This window comes from Cyrtonyx montezumae, unplaced genomic scaffold (assembly GCF_038088225.1).
Source record: "Cyrtonyx montezumae isolate F1298 unplaced genomic scaffold, pur_monq_1.0 scaffold_36, whole genome shotgun sequence".
Classification (NCBI taxonomy): Eukaryota; Metazoa; Chordata; class Aves; order Galliformes; family Odontophoridae; genus Cyrtonyx; species Cyrtonyx montezumae.
The window spans coordinates 10,267,339-10,281,690 of NW_027072041.1; the positions used below are offsets into that span (position 1 = coordinate 10,267,339).

Below are 14,352 nucleotides of genomic sequence, written 5' to 3' on the forward strand. Positions count from 1 at the left end.
TACATGCGCAGACACTGGGAACCACTGAGGAAGCATCCAGCAAATATGTTTGTGTGCTAGCAGTGCAGTGTTGCCCATCAGGTGATTTCTAATTTCTGTGGCAGTGGAAGAAATCTTTCAGAATAACTGCAGAATATTTGTTTCTAAAATGAAGGGTCTTCAGCAATTAAAAAAAGGGGAAGCTCGATCATTTTGTTGAACATAGCCTGAAACTTTAATAGCAAAGAACTTGAACGGCAAGATTTAAACAAGCCTTAGCTTGTGCTTGATAAACAAGCACGTTGTACCTAAAGTAAAACCATGCAAAACTTTTCAGAGTTGCAGCAAGATGGCTGAGGCGATAGCAGCACATGATTACACTTCTGCTCCTACAAGCTCCCTAGTGAAAGGAGTTCGGTGTTTTCCCTAAAACCTCTCATTAACAAAAGTCACAATGCTGACCCGTGCAGGCCAGGCTCTGTTAGAGAGGAGTTACAGTTTCACGAGTCCAGAAAGCATCACTGCAGGGAAAACGTCCTGCTGCCAGGTGCCTCTTGGGAGCAGCTACTACGTCCATTTGTCTTCTGTAAAACTTAGGGCACGCATGATCTAAATATAGATGCATTCATAACACACAACCCACTTTTCCCATCCTGCCTTTCACACAATTAAGGTTCCAGCCCTGGGGGCTCACAGGTAAGCATCCAAAGGTGAAAAGGAGTCTAACAGATACCTATCTGCAGCCAGGGTGGAGAACAAGGCTGTGGAAACACCTCCACCGCCCACCTCCATGCCGCAGAGACAACTTCTGCGCTCGGTGGCAAGGTCCTTAGTGGTAATGGAAACGTCCCCTTGGTAAGGAGAGCTGGGCAGACAATGAAATGTGAGTCATCCTGGTGTGCTGCAGACAGGGGAATGTGGGTGTGTTACCCTGTGGCTTGAAGCCAATGTGACCTCAATTAAATTTTGGTGAATGATGGGCCTTCTCCTCTTTTATGTGTGCACTCCTCATCTTGGTCTCCAGAGCTCAATGCACTGAGCCTACACGAAGGCACTTAATCCAGTCAGCTTTCCTGGCAAGCACGAGGCAACACACATTGTTGTTCATGGTGGTGGCAGTGCTTCTCTTCCTCTCCCAGTGAGTTTTGATCACTGTGCCTTAGGCTCACTTCCTTGAACCAGTGCTCTTACCACTTCTAGACCCCTGCAGTCTGAACACCGATCTGTGCAAGCTGTGTGCATTTGCAACATACTCCTGTCCGCTGGGTGACTTAGTTCACACAATCCCTAGGAAGAAATGCTGTTTGCAAAGGGCTTGATTTGGAAATTTTTGTGCTCAGATGCCGTTAAAGTGCTTGCCAGGGACTTCAGTGGGAGCAGAATAGCTCTAATGTTGAGCACACTCCCATAGGAAACCTGTGTAAACTAATTCAGAGAACCGTTAGCACTTGGGGTGATTAACCACAAGAGCCTCAGATCTCCCCTTATTAAAGAGAAGGGGAATGAAATTCACTGATTCATATCAGCTTAATATAAATCCTGGTGAGATTCACAATTGACTTCAGCAGCAGCAGGATTTGAAAAACACGAGGGAGAAGCAATGCTTTTCAAAGCACAGCTGCATGTGACAGGACCGAGCTGAAGGCATTTGTACTGGATTACAAGCAGCAAACAAGTTTGGAGTGCACAAACTCCCAGCCCGTGGCATGCAGCAGACAAGTGTACAGCAGCACTGCAGCTCTGAGAAGATTTTTATTCTGATGCCACTTTTGAATACTTGGCACCTGGTATGCAGACATGCGTCATCTTGCTCAGAACAGCTTCAACTCCACATGCTAAACGTGCTGGAGAGAGGTTTGGGTTAGGGGTGAATGGAATTAAGGATGGCTGTAGTTTGACTGCAGAGATCTTTCTGCACCGTGGGAGTATCTCTCTTCCAAAACTAAAGTAATTCTTGGGGTGAAAGCTCTGAGGGTGCTCTATGTCAGAGAGGCAACTCCAAATAAACATAGACACAGCTTTCAAATACCCAAGCCTAAGTGAAAGAGCACACAAATGTAGCTTTAGTGATGCTAAACTGATCTTGAAAAACGAGACAACCTTACAAGGTTGTTTGGTGTTTTACATATGTTTTACTAGATATGCTTTTTGATATGTGTTACTCCACTGCATCCATTTATGATCTTACACCTAAGTTCAGTTCCAGGACACTAGACACAATGAAACAGGTGGCAAACACCATGCTATTTCTAGCTTTACCTGAGTTAGCAGAGTGCAACTGGCACAACTGCTTCTTACAGTACTTCCCCAGAGACCTCCTTAAAAGCAAGGACTGCCCCTCCCAAGCTTCATACTGTGCTGCAAAAACTCTCTGTCAGCTCCTGATCCGAAAGCATAGGAATAGTATTTTTGAAATGGTTAAAGGAACAGTAGCACTTACTTTTAAATACCAAGCTACAATTGTGTCTGTTCAGCTCTGGAAAGAAAGTCATAGATGAAGAGAACTAAGCTAGGAACAAGGAAAAAAAATCACATGTGGGAGAAGAGAACAAAGACCTATTTCAAGAATGCTATTCTTTGTGCAACTATAAACCTAGGGTCTATAAAACCATCAAAGAGAAACTGAAGTTGGCTTTAACAGATACTCATTACTGCATGCTGGAGCATCGTATAAAATTCTTAAGGTTTTATAATGACAGCACACTTGAAAATCAAAGAAAAAAGGTTTCTGAAATGAAATCTGCAGATTTCAATGCATGTGTTAGAACATAAATGTACAGACCTAAGGCACCCTAAACAGCATTCATATAAAGGCCACCCAGGAGTTCACCAGTACGATAGGCAACACACCCCAGGCACACAGTGTCAGTTGCAACACTGACCTTGGATATCTCCTCCAGAATCCACAGGAAAGGCAACAGAAAAGATCAGAAATCACAGTTTTAATTTTATAAAGTCTTCACATGAAAGAAGCTTCAGATAAAGGATGACTCATAACTTTAATTTAGTTTTAAATACTAGCTATTTGCAAACCAAACAAGACAGTCCTTACTCCCCATGCTACCTACAAACCGAACCAACAAAGATAGATTTCAGTTGAACAAAGCCTGCCTAGGAGATAAATGGTGACAAATGTTTTCAGCATCATTATGTGATTTGGCGGACTTCAGAACAAAAAGGTACCAGTCACCACACAAAACATACATCAAAGTGTGGAATTTCATGGTGCATTTGGGAACAAGATGTTGATATCACAACTCTTGCTTCCACTGTTGCAGAAATAGGAATGCTCTTCTTTGTAATTTATTTCCCTGCTCAGCTTCATTCAACATAGATATATACAGAATAAATACATAAAATTAAACTCCTTGCTGACTGACACTTTAAACTCAGTGGAGGAATCATTTCTGCCTTCTCTTTACAAAGAGTAGTGAGAAAAACAGGTCCTATTCAGCAAGCATTCATGTTGAAACCATCTTATTGCTACATATTTGTGGAGAAAATAGAACAGTAAGGTCCCTAAGGACAACTACAACAAAAGCAGTTAACTACCCAAGGCATGCAATGGGCTCACTGCATTAACAGCAGCAAAGTCACTACAGTCTAAGGTACGCTGGAGACTTCGCAACAACACATTTTCAGTGTACAGCTACAGTTTTTAGACTGCATGGTGAACATTCCCAAATGATATTATGGATACCAGCACTCCTACAGGAGCTTTGGTACTTCAGATACTGTCTATTGGCTTACAGAATTTCCAGGGCAGAGCAGGCTTCAAGTTAAGTGAAAGTCCACCTAATTCACTGGTAAAAGCTGTTTTATGACACACTTTATTCCTAAATTCAAGTTTAGTCTTTACAATGTTAACTCAGATGGCTTTCCTTCATTCACATGGAAGTAGAATCCCACTAGCCTACCTGAGAAGCTCAGGAAAGTAAAGCTAGAAACATACGTAAAGCAAAGTATGATGTGCCAAACAGACATCTTCTAACAGGTAATTCAGTTACCTTAGAAATTCTAAATTACCTAAGATGCAGATAGTTCTGTATTTAGAGAAAAAAAATCTGTACACATTTTCCCCCCTTGAAAAAATGTATTTTATGAGCAGTACGCTTATCCATGCCACCTCGCAGAGTCTTGAGAACACAAGTCTTCACACTCCTTCTGCTTTAGGAAACTCAACCACTAACCAACATTTAACCTTTCTGCAGACATATCCATTCACTGAAGAAAATTACAACAATCATTCAGATAAAATATTATAGGTTTATTTAAAACTTGTTTTCCACTTGAATATGCAAAATACAAACTCCAAAATGTTCCTTTTACTTCGTAGTTTACAAATATACAAAATAAAAGTTTGCTTAAATTTATATTACATATCTATTATGTAAAGAACTATATAGAAAACATTTGTTCTGCTTAAGGCATATTTGGGAATAAACCATTGTACAAAGTATTGCACATCGAAACCACAGTGCATTACAGACTGTCTGCATAAAGTTTTTTTCTCAAAAAAAAAAAAAAAGATAAACCAGGATTATTTACCTGATTTAGGTCATAATTGGCAATCGGAAGACAAAAATATTTCCTTGTCAGATATGCAGCAGTTTGAGAACTTTGGCTTCCTGTTCTTGGTACCTCTAAAACCAACAGTCACTAAGCACCATGAAATAGGCTTTTAAAACATAACTCTGTACCTGAATTTTTCTTCCTCTTTTAACATTGTAATGGCTTTTAGGAGGAAGAAAAAAAGGAAAGTACATGATGACATTTACATCTAATATTGCATTGAAAGAAAATTTAAGGGAATGTCATTTCCCTGTGTAATATCCCCACCCTCCGAACTAAACACAGTCTGTTTAACCCTGATATCCGTGACTTCCAGTCACTCCTTGGCATTTTGTAGTCCGGAAATAATTCAAGTTGGATTTACAAATGGAATGATAGAAGAAGATCCAGTCATTGACCCCAACATTTTTGGTTTTCTTTAAAACTATGTTAAAAAAGTTGCAATGTCCTTATGCAATTATCCCTCTTTCCACTCTTTTTGGAAAACTTCACCATGTTTCTCTGTAGTGCTTAAACCGGGTTCTCCCCTTCTTGCGGAAAGCAGTCCTTGTGCTGTAAATACTGAATTGAATCTCTAGGGCAGTTAAGGAAAGATCCACTGCTTCCAATTAAAAGTGCCTCTTCATGTGTAAGGCAAGGTGATCCGACCTGGAAAATGCTCTGTCACACCGCTGGCATTGGAAAGGGCGGTGGCCTGTGTGTTTTCGGTAATGACGGGTAAGTTCATCAGATCGGGCAAACTTCCATCCGCAGCCTTCCCAGTCACAGTGATAAGGTTTCTCACCTTAAAAAAAAATTAAAAACATGTCAGTCATGCTTTTTTTTGTGCGTGTGTGTGCAGTAGTGAGGAGGCTACCTCTGTTTCACACCACTTTTAACAAGAAAGAATCAAGTTATCTAAGAAAAAGCAGTGACATTCTTGAAGCAGTTGCGAACTATCTGACTGACAGAATAAGACAGTCTTTTCAAGACTTTACATGTATTTACAAACCATTAACACTGCTGAAATCTTCTCTAAAAGGCTCATTTTGTCTCAAACAAAGTTTCAGAACAGTTCTCTTAATAAGAGTTTATTTTTGCTGGTTAATGATACATGATCAAATATCAACCAGAAACAGCTCAGCAGAAAAATAATGTATTTAGATAATTGTAGGTCTTGAGAATTGAAAACTGGCTGCAAACTGTTTTCATTACCTCAGGTTGATTAACAACTCAATTTTTCTGTCTTCAGTACAGCAAAACTGCTGTACTGCACAACAAATTTCCCTGCCAATTACAGGCTCTGTCCCACACATCCTGTAGACCACGCTGACAGTCTCGGACAGACAGAAGGAATCATTCCTTGACCAATTTTTCCTCCTGCTGCCATTAGCAAAAGAAAGATGCAGCCTAACTGCTCAGCTACTGTTTCTCCCTTTCCAGTATCCATGTCAGGAGAAAGTTGTGAATCAAATTCACAAACCAGGGATTTAAATTATGCAAATACCCAGGTTATTTAATCACTGTTACGGAATGCCTGTACTGGCGAAACCGCGCATGATGTACCTGCTTTCACAAGCTCAGCTATTGCAATATGGCATTCAGCTGCAAGGTTAAAGTTTGAACTTGGGCGCAGATACACACTTTCGCAGATTTTATCTGAATTGTAGCAGTTGCCAATGAGCTGTTAAGCTCCATCTCACCAGTACTAGCTCAGGGGAAGATGTGTTCTTCCCATATATGAGCGGCACCTCCAGCAGTGCCACCAACCAATGCAGCTGGAGACCTCAATTAAATCTGCCAGGAGCCTGTCCCATTCGCATGGGACAGCAGCTCACAGAAGTGTCAAGGCTTCAGTGAGATGTTTCAGCTAAAGGCACATCAGCCACACAACCTCTCACACTAGAGCAAGGCAAGACAAGAGGGGTGTGCATGAAGCACCCAACCACGAACAAAGAAAGCAGAACCTTATAAGTCCACTTCTTTTACAGAAGTGTGCTAACACCATCCACGGCAACAAATCCCATCAGACTTCCAGCTACCTGCTCATTAACCAGCCACACAACTGAAGAGGAGCAACAAACTTTGCAAGAAACCCACCTGCTCCCACACCTGAGTCACTGACAACCATTATGTGCAACACCCATCCAGTAAGCAGAGACTTGTTTAGGACTTAAGATGGCCAAGGAGAGCGAGAAATAAGTCCCCAGAAAACCCAGCAGAGCACAGCCAGAACTGGTTATTTCAGTGCTCCCCTTGCCCGCTGGCTGCCAGAAGGGGGCTCACCCCGATGACCCCATGCTGGCTTCACCTGTGTGGGTTCTCAGGTGTGCCTTGAGATGAGAGCTCTTGGTGTAGGTCTTCCCGCAGCCTGCATAGTCACAAGTGTGAGTGGCTGTTCTTTTTCGAGGCCACGACCGCCGTCCCCTCTTGGGTTTGGTCTCCTCCGGCAGGCAGCTCCCCGGCGGCATCAGCTCTGCGGGCAGACAAGGAGGAGTGAGAACCGCCACGGCCATTGCCTTGGGGCCACGGCGGCGGCGGGGGACTCACCTTGGTACTGCAGCGTGCCGGGGGGGAGCTGCTCGGGCAGGAAGGCAGGATAGGCAGGGGTCGGGGGAGGATACCCGGGAGGCAGCGGCAGCGGCGGGTGGCCGAGCCCCGCCGCGGGAGGAAGGCAGTCCCTGCTGCCCAACATCTCCTCGGGCCCCAGCGAGGGCGTAGTCCGGGCCGGGAGCAGGCGCCCCATGGAGAAGTCGTGTGGCGGAGGAGGTCCTCGGGGGCCGCTCCCGTGCGGCGGCGGGGCCAGCGTGCAGGGCGGGCTGGCTTCCTGCTTGATTTTGGGGCACATCCGCGGCTGGAGGGGGCTGTAAGGAGCCCCAGGTCCCTCGGAGCCGGTCGGTTGGGCGGCGGCGGGGGGACCGCTCTTGGGACTGAGCCCCGGGTGGCTGTAGTCGCCCACGGCCTTCACCACGAACTTGCCCTGCAGGCTGCCCAGCGGCGGTAGGGCGGCGGGCGCCGGCAGGTACACCGGGTCCAGGTCGGGCCGCATCAGCTCGGCTACGAAACCTCCAGAAGGTGACACGTCGCTGATGTCCGCCAGGTTGAAGGGAGCGGCGGCGGGAGCCCCGTCGCGGCCACTGCCGCCGCCGTAGAGGAGTCCACTGGGCTCGGCGCAGGGCAGCGGGTAGGCGAAGGGCCCGGCGGGGCAGGGGCTGGCAGCGGGAGCCGGGGCGGCGGCGGGGGACACCACCACCGCAGCAGCGGCGGCGGGCTCCTGGTGCATGAGGGAGTTAGAGAGGATGAAGTCGAAATCCAGCAGCTCGTTGAACTCCTCGGTTTCGCGGCGCGGTCCCAGGGCGGGCGCGGTCTCCAGCTCCGACGGCGGCGGCTCCGTAGGACGCGCCGTCAGCGCCGGCGGCGGCCGTTTCAGCTGCGACAGCTCGTCCCGCCATCTCTGCAGGGACACGGGCACGACTCAGCACCCGGCCCGGCCCGCGTCGCTCTCACCCCGACCGCCCCGCTCCGCCGCCGCCCCCCCCACCCCCCCGGGCTCCATTCCCGGCGCGACACCGATACTCACGTTGCCGGGGCCCGCGGGCCGCGGCGCCTTCTCGCGGCCCGCGGCGCCCGCCGCGAAGGTTGCGATGGAGGGGAGGAGCGTGCCGCTGAGCGCCATGTCGCACTCGCCCGGGGGCTGCCTGCGGGGACAGCGCGGCGCGTCAGGCGGCGGCGGCGGCGGCGGAGAGATCATCGTTCCGGGGGCCGCGCAGGGCACCCACCGCATCCGCGCCGGTGCGTCCCGCCGAGCCGCTGCCGCCGTCGTCTCGCCAAGGAGCGCGAGGAGGAGAGGAGTGGGAGCGGCGATCCACGCCGCGCGCCCGCGGGAAGAGCCGGAGGCGGAGAGCAGGCGCGGGGCGCTAGCGGAGCCGTGGGGAGGCAGCCGCCGCCCGGCGACGCGGTTGTGACACCGGCTGGGCGGCGGCGCGAGGCGCTTCCCGGGGAGCCGCGGCCATGGGGCAGCCGGGCGGGACGGACGGACGGGGCACGCCGCCGCTGGTGGGGAGGAAGGGGCCGGACCGGCCTGCGCTGCGCTGCTGCTGCTGCTGCTGCCGTCGTCGCCGCCGCCGCCGCCGCCGCGCCCCGCTCGGCACTGCCGTGCGCCCGCCACAACCACCCCTTTTATAACCTCACCTCGCGCGCGCCCCGCCCAACGTTGCCGTAGCGACGGCGAAAACAAACTGACACGTGGGGGAGGCGGAGACGGGAGAGGGGAGCTCGTTCTCAACCCGCCCCCCACCTTGCTCTGCCCCGCCCCCGTGACGCAGGACGGCGGGGGCTGGGGGGTGCGAGGGAATGCCTGCGTGTTCGCAGCGCGGCGCTGGGCGGGGCGGGGTGGGGCCGGGCGTGGGCCGGCGCGATATGATGTCATGCGGCGCGACATGACGCCACTTGACATCAGGTACAAAACCTGTCTGCAGGGTAATGACGGAAATAATGATAAAAGCCGTCTCGGCTGTGGGATCTTCGAGGTTCTCTTTACTTCCTCGATCTACTTTTTCCCTTCTTCAGATCCCCGCTTCCTGCAGGGGGCAATGGCGAGCCGGCCCCGGCCCCATGGCCGCTGCCAGCCCCGTCCCTGCGTTCTCGGTGCTCCTCAGCAGTCTCGGGGCTGTTCGGACCGGTGGGGGGAAGTCCCGGCCCTGCGGCGTTGGCACTTGCGAGCCGAGAGCTTCGGGATGACTCAGTGAAGCCTTAAAATAAGAACAAAATGCTGGGCTTTATTTCAGCCAACTGGTTTTTCCAGTTTCCTGCGTTATAAATGTTAATTATTAATAACGCTGGCACTGGAATGTTGGGGTATTTTTCTGCACAAGGTCCAGCACTGGGATGAAGATGAGCCCAGAACACTGGACAGAGAGGATGAGTGAGGGGAGGAAGACGGCCATGCTGGGAGGATGCTCAGGGCCTTCTCTAGAAATTAGAGGCATTAAATCAGCAGCAGCTCACAAGCAGCGCTGCCCCAACCCAAATAGAACCTGCACGTTGTTTCTCTACCACAGATTTCCCCTAATAACACTTTCTCTACCCAGCTGACTTCTCCAGCCTTTGTTTTCCTTTTTTTTTTTTTTCTTTTCTCCAAACTCACCCAATTCTCTCTATAACTTCCAAGTTAGAACACAGCATGTTTCTGTGCTGTTTTAAGCTGACACTGGGGATTGCTTTACTCAAGATTTGTGTTCCCCTCGCCTTAGGACACGTTCTGACAATTTTCCAGACCCTGCTGTGCCTAGGCAGAAGGAAACAACCTGCTACAGTCCTTGCCGTTCCAAGTGTGTTGGCATCTGCCTTTGCATTGACAGAGATGCTGCACGCCTGCATGAGGAGGCATCAGGGCCTATGACTGACTGTTTGCATCAGTGGCAAGTGGTAATTCACTGCAAATGTTGAGCAGAGTGAAATGGGTTTTCAATGGGGCTGAGCATGGCAGAACCTTGGTGGCCAGGCTGAGTGGAGCTGGATGGATAACCCGGGCATGTAAACCTGACAAGGGGAGGAAAAGTCAAGGTGATGAAAAGAGCAGGGACTTCTGGAGAGACAGATTCTTATTAAAAGTGTTAACAACATCTGCAAGAAGAAGGAGTTGTGTTCATTGTACCTGGGACAAAGACCAATCTGTTCATCTAAAGCCCAAGTCTGGAATGAGAGAGCCATGATGCACAGCATATCCCTTCTGATCAGCTATCTCCAAGAGCAGCCAGGTGCTGCAGAATTGAGCACAGACCACATTAGGGCAGCCAAGAACATGTGAGGAATAAAACACCTCTACTATGTGGACAGGCTGAGTGAGCTAGGGCTGTTTAGCCTGGGAAAGAGAAGGCTCTGGGGAGACCTGATAGCAGCCTTTCAGTATCTAAAAGGGGGCTATAACAGACTTTTATAAAAGACAAGATCTGTGGTGACAGGACAAGAGGAAATGGTGTCAAACTAAAAGAAGGGATATTTAGATTAGATATAAGGAATAAAGTTTTTACAGTAAGGGTGGTGACGCACTGGCACAGGTTTTCTTGACAGGTGGTAGGTGGCCTGTCCCTGGAGACATGCAAGGTCAGGCTAGATGGGGCTCTGAGCACTTGATCTAACTATAGATCTTTCTGTTCACTGCTGGGGAGTTGGACCAGATGACCTTTAGAAGTCCCTTCCAAATAAGATGATTCTATAGCTCTGTGAAGATGCTCTTCTGGCATCTCAGGTTGTACTTGGTTATCTCCTTAGTGCAGTGCAGCAGAAGATGACAGGGCCAGGAGCTGCTAGCCCTGGCCCTGATGTACCATGGAAGAGTGGAGAGCTGGGTGAGTCCATCATGAACTTTCCACTCTTCATGGTGGAATTGAAAAGCAACAGTTCCATCACATTGAGCACTGTGCTGGGTTGCTGGTAGAAGCCAATGTGATTGTGGAAGGAAGCAGCAGTCACCCACTTTTGGAAAGCCCCACTTTTTTCCTGTTGGTAACTGATTTACTACCTTAGATGAGCAAGACCAGGAAGTCCTTCCAACCCCTACAATTCTGTGATTCTGCATGACTGTGACACAGCAGCACAAAGCACAATGCCCGATCCATCATTGCTTTAATGGGTTTGTCCTACCTTTGAATTCAGCTGTTCCCCAAGCTTTAACAGTGAGTTACAGAAGTGTCTTCGACAGCATGACCAGAGCAAACAAGAACTCCATGAAGAGCATCCTTTCTAAAGTCTTTGCAGATTAAGTCATTTGCACACAGCGAAGAGGAATAATTCTTGCTTGTTTACTTGTTTGCCACTTTTTGCTTGCATGAGGCTGACTTTTCCCAGAGCCACTGAAAAAGTCATGGGAGAATAGAGAAAGCTTGAAAAATGGCCAGCTGTTATCTAATTAGGACATGATACTCATTGATTGGTGATAGATTTGGCATATATTGGAAGATACAGGGAGATGTTTGTGTTAGAAGCCCAAGTTCCTCTGTGGAGATATCTCTGAAGAAGCAGCAGTGTACTGGGATTTATATTAACCTCCTTTCCTGAGCCCTCCCTTGGGACCCAAGCTCTTCCATTACTAGCTATCGGAAACATTTATGGCACTGCTGCCCAGTACCCTCTGGAGAGGAACAGAAGCACCTAACTCATCTGTCTCCCTAGAAGAACTTCTGTCCTGCTGTGAGGAGGAGTATTTCTCAGCTGAACATCTCCCAGTCTTTCAGTCCCCGTAGAAAAACTGCAGAAGAGGTCTCTCCCACCTTCCTGACCTCAGACTCTTCTTTCCCAGGCTTCCTCACCTTTTAACTGGTTCTCATTTTAACTGAAGTGAGAGCCTTGTACTCATTTCAGCTTCCTGGAGCTTGTGACATTGACAGCAGCAGTGAGACTTTGGCAGACTTGTCTGCAGATTTTGGGAAGGTAATGCACTTGTGCTGTTCAGTTTTAATTTACATGTACAAGAACTGGTGACATTTTGCTCCCGAGGAAGCTCTAAAACAGCTGGAATTAGCAATCAAGTCTCAGCACCCACTCAGAAGTCAGCTTTTGCTACCAGTGGATTTTCCAAGCCCTCTTTCCCTGGTTAAGTTCTGAGTTTCTTTTGTTTGAGTAAAAGTAGTGCTTCTAAGGAGTGTAATCTGAACCGATAACATGCTTCCTCACAAAATGTACATTAAGGTTCACGATGTGAGAAAATGAGAAGATACGAGATATCTGCTTCTAGTGCATAATGCACTTGCATTTGCATGAGGAGAAAGTAAGAGAAAGCTTAGCATTAAAGTGCTTCTAAGTTTAACCCGAAGTATTTAAATTGAATTTGTGCTAATGAGCTTGCCACTCACAAGACAGTAAACAACAGCTCTGACATCTTTCTGTGGCTCCTCCCCTGCAGAGCTGAGGTGCACTGACCTGGATGCCTGATTTACCCAAGGAGTCTTTCTGGATGATCTGCTGTGCTGAAGTCAAGGAAGTCTTCTGTTCCACTGCACCAGCACCCAGCAGAGGAAATGATAATATATTCTCTGCATTTGAGCAAGAATAATGTCATTGTAAGAGAACACTAGGAGAAGGGATCAGTGCTACCCGCTCTAAGTGTCAGGCTTCCACATTGTTTCCATAAATGCCTCCAGCTCTGCTTCTACATTAATGGACCAGCAGGAGCCCATTACTCTATGATAACAGTCTCTTGCTCTCATAATGAGAGCAATATGGAAACTACTCTCAGATTTTTAACATAGGCTTTTAACACAGGCTTCACATAATGATGTTCCAATGGTATTGCTGAAGGCCAGTGCTGGTGACTCTGTTGCTTTCAGGGAAGTTTTGCCAGGGACAGGGGTGTAGATGTTGGGCTGTCCATGGCACATGGTGCATGGTGCTAACCACCTCAGGGATGCCTGTCCTGGATGTCTCTGAGAAGCAGTCCCAGAGCTGCAGTCACTGTTGGGCAGGAGAGATTCACTGCTTGCCTCGTAGTCTGCCTCGTGACACACACTGTGTTTGTGGGGCACTAAGATGTGAGGATGAGGAGTGCCATAGGAAATTAGTAATGAGGAAACATGAGGAAATTAATGCTGTATTCTGAGCAGGGATTGAATAGCACGCAGTAATTGAGGCCTGGGGCCACACTCTGCACAATGAGGAAGAAACAAAATAAGGAATAGCTGCTCATTAAACTCCAGATTCAGCCGGTCTGAATTCCACCTAAGTCTCAGTGCCAAGTGTTTCCTGCCGGTAGGCTCTGGGCCTGCAGTGACACCATGCCCATGAGAAGCCCTAGGTTGAATGTAGGTGAGCGCAAAACCTGTCTGCTGCCAAGTGGCATCTGCCTTGAGCAGCCAAAAGGCTGAGCCACCCAAGGAAGCGGCTGGCAATTCTGTAGTGCCAGAAAGGAGCCAAGAGACAGCAGCATGGGCAACTTCAATTCTGTCACATCAAATTTGTTAGTGTACAATGTTGTGTGCCTGATTTTGCAACATTAATGTCCTCACAATTTTATTTTTCTTTTTTAATGAGAGGTCTAGCACCATCCCTTGTTAAGAAATGACACAGCTAAACCTAAAAGAAAAGGGGAAGTTCTTGAAAGTTTCCATGTGCATTAGTGAAACTGTACAGCAGAGCTGGTGCAGCCAAGACTACAAATAAATGCATAAGCAATTAAGATACAGTGCGGTATTTATACTAGTTAATAATGTCAGATCTTGGATTCCATGAGCAGTGACACACTCATTGTCAGCTGAATCTAAGATTTTACCTTCAGGAACCTGACTGGCAAAGAGTATTTCTATGGATAAAACTTCCTGTGCAGACTTACAGGCCATCGTGTCACAGGGGGGAAGTGATGGCTCCAAGGAAGGTACTTATCACCTGCCAGGAGCCCATAACTGCTCCAAGGCAGAGGAGAGGGAGTCTAGAGTCCTCTTTAAGGCATTAAATGGCCTCCGTCCCAGAGACCATAGGGTGTGCTTAAGGCTGACAAAGACTGGAAGCTGAATGAAGCTGCATGGTTGTTCCCCAGAACAGGGTCTGTGCCTCAAGATGTGTCATGGTGCTGGCAGCTCTTGCCTTCAGTGCCAGCACTCATTTTGAAAAGTGTCTTGGTCTTTGCCATGATTAAAAGCATCTTTCCCAGCCAATGACACTTTTCTTTTTGCCCAAATCTCTTTGTGTGTAGCTATGGAGCATTGCTTCATCAGCTCTATCATATCTTTTTTTTTCCTCAAACTTTGTGTGAGAGGACTCTCTCTGACTGCCTGATGAAGCTGTGGAATAGGCTATCTGCACCTCTGGTGCTCTATAACAAGTTCCCCA

General features: G+C 48.2%; 1 protein-coding gene across 1 annotated transcript; it reads right to left on the bottom strand.

Moving 5' to 3' along the window:
* Positions 1-4,225: 4,225 nt before the first annotated feature.
* Positions 4,226-8,618, bottom strand: KLF4 (KLF transcription factor 4). Its single transcript, XM_065745677.1, has 4 exons — positions 8,111-8,618; positions 7,081-7,984; positions 6,842-7,006; positions 4,226-5,335 (listed from the first exon to the last, which is right to left on the bottom strand). The coding sequence occupies exons 1-4, from the start codon at positions 8,312-8,314 to the stop codon at positions 5,160-5,162; spliced, it is 1,449 nt and encodes a 482-aa protein (XP_065601749.1). The 5' UTR covers positions 8,315-8,618; the 3' UTR covers positions 4,226-5,159.
* Between the last annotated feature and the right edge of the window lie 5,734 nt (positions 8,619-14,352).